We start from the raw sequence: 1,366 nt of genomic DNA, 5'->3' as shown, positions 1-1,366 counted from the left end.
ATCAATAAAGTTTTCCGATTCTGATTCAAACGTGAATAATGTGAATGGATTTGTGTAATTACATATTTTAGCCACAAGATGGCGGAACTGAACAGTTTTGACAAGGAGCCTGGTTCTTATTGAGTTTAAACAAATGTGTAAAATCAGTTGTCTTGGTTTTCTTTAAATTTGTTTTCCTCAAACTCTAGACTATTACGATGTGTTTTTTTTTTTATTTTGTTATTGCCAAGAAAAAGCAACAAGATACAGGGTTAAAATGAARAATAACTGTTTCTAACATATTGTAAATTTCTCAGGGAAGATAAATGAAAATAACATAAAACAATTTCACCTGCTGTTGCATGATTAAAACTTAATCAAAGTAAGGTTTAGAAAATTTGAAAGTGAAATGACCAACTTAAAATTAAATTAGTTTACTTTCAGAAACAGCCTGAAAACAGTCAAACATACATTTAATTCAGTTTAAATGTCTTGGAGGTTTTATATTTTTACATTCAAACATATTTGTTTGCCCACATCACGTGACTCGGGCTGATTTGTTTACATTGACTTTGGTCCCGCGTGTTAGAAATGCCTTTTTTTAATCTGGAAAACTACTTGTTATCTTGAGTAACTTATAATTAACAACACAAACACTTGTTTTTATCTTGTTTTTGTGTAGGCCTCCCGGGCCCCTGGTGGTGTCGGGCGGCCCTGCGGCTCCAGGAGCGGAAGGAGGAGTGTGTTTTGTGGGCAGGAGGAGGTCGGGACTCCTATCAGCGGCAGTTTGGGAGAACCTGAGCGGAGAGAACTGCTTCCGAACAACGGGCGAAGTCGCGACAAGGTGTCCGCAATGAGTTGGGGAACGGAGCTGTGGGTGAGTYTGAAGTCTTTTTTGTGTTTTGTTTGTTTCTCCGTCGTTTTGTTTCTGACGACGGGAACCGTGGAGACTTTTTTTTTTTTTTGGGAGCGGGGAGGAAGAGAAAGGTGCCGTGTTACCTTCAGCTTTGTGTAACGACGCTAGCCTGGCCGGCTGCGCTGTTAGCCGGAGCTAACCTGCGGTGACAGCAGCGGAACAAAAGACAGGGAAGACCCCACAGAAACCCCCGGGTCAGGCTGGGCACAGCCGGTACCCACCTTACCCTAACCCTACAGGGCTAACTTAACCAACACCACTCCTACAAAATGGATGTTGTTCTTTTTGTTTGTCAGGCAAGTTGTGAAGTTCACGTTGTGTGTGTATGTGTGTGTGTGTCACACCCTGTTTCTGGCAGGCAGCAGATGGGAAAGGAAGGGGGGGAGAGAGGACCACCATCCTGCTGTTTCCTTCCAAAAAAAATAATCTATCTATCTATCTATCTATCTATCTATCTATCTATCTATCTAT

The 1,366-nt window shown here is 41.6% G+C and overlaps 1 protein-coding gene across 1 annotated transcript in view; it reads left to right on the top strand.

Annotated features, from left to right (window-relative positions):
* Positions 1–813: 813 nt before the first annotated feature.
* Positions 814–1,366, top strand: part of fnbp1l (formin binding protein 1-like) — a gene marked incomplete at its 5' end in the record, with an annotated part of 53,661 nt that continues 53,108 nt past the window's right edge. The window contains 1 exon segment of the mRNA XM_014027084.1: positions 814–856. Within this exon segment, the coding sequence (XP_013882538.1) occupies positions 833–856 (24 nt within the window).

Source organism: Austrofundulus limnaeus, unplaced genomic scaffold (genome assembly GCF_001266775.1).
Source record: "Austrofundulus limnaeus strain Quisiro unplaced genomic scaffold, Austrofundulus_limnaeus-1.0 Scaffold614, whole genome shotgun sequence".
NCBI classification, from domain to species: domain Eukaryota; kingdom Metazoa; phylum Chordata; class Actinopteri; order Cyprinodontiformes; family Rivulidae; genus Austrofundulus; species Austrofundulus limnaeus.
Note: the sequence above shows the minus strand (reverse complement) of the source record. Positions and strands in the feature narration are given on the sequence as shown.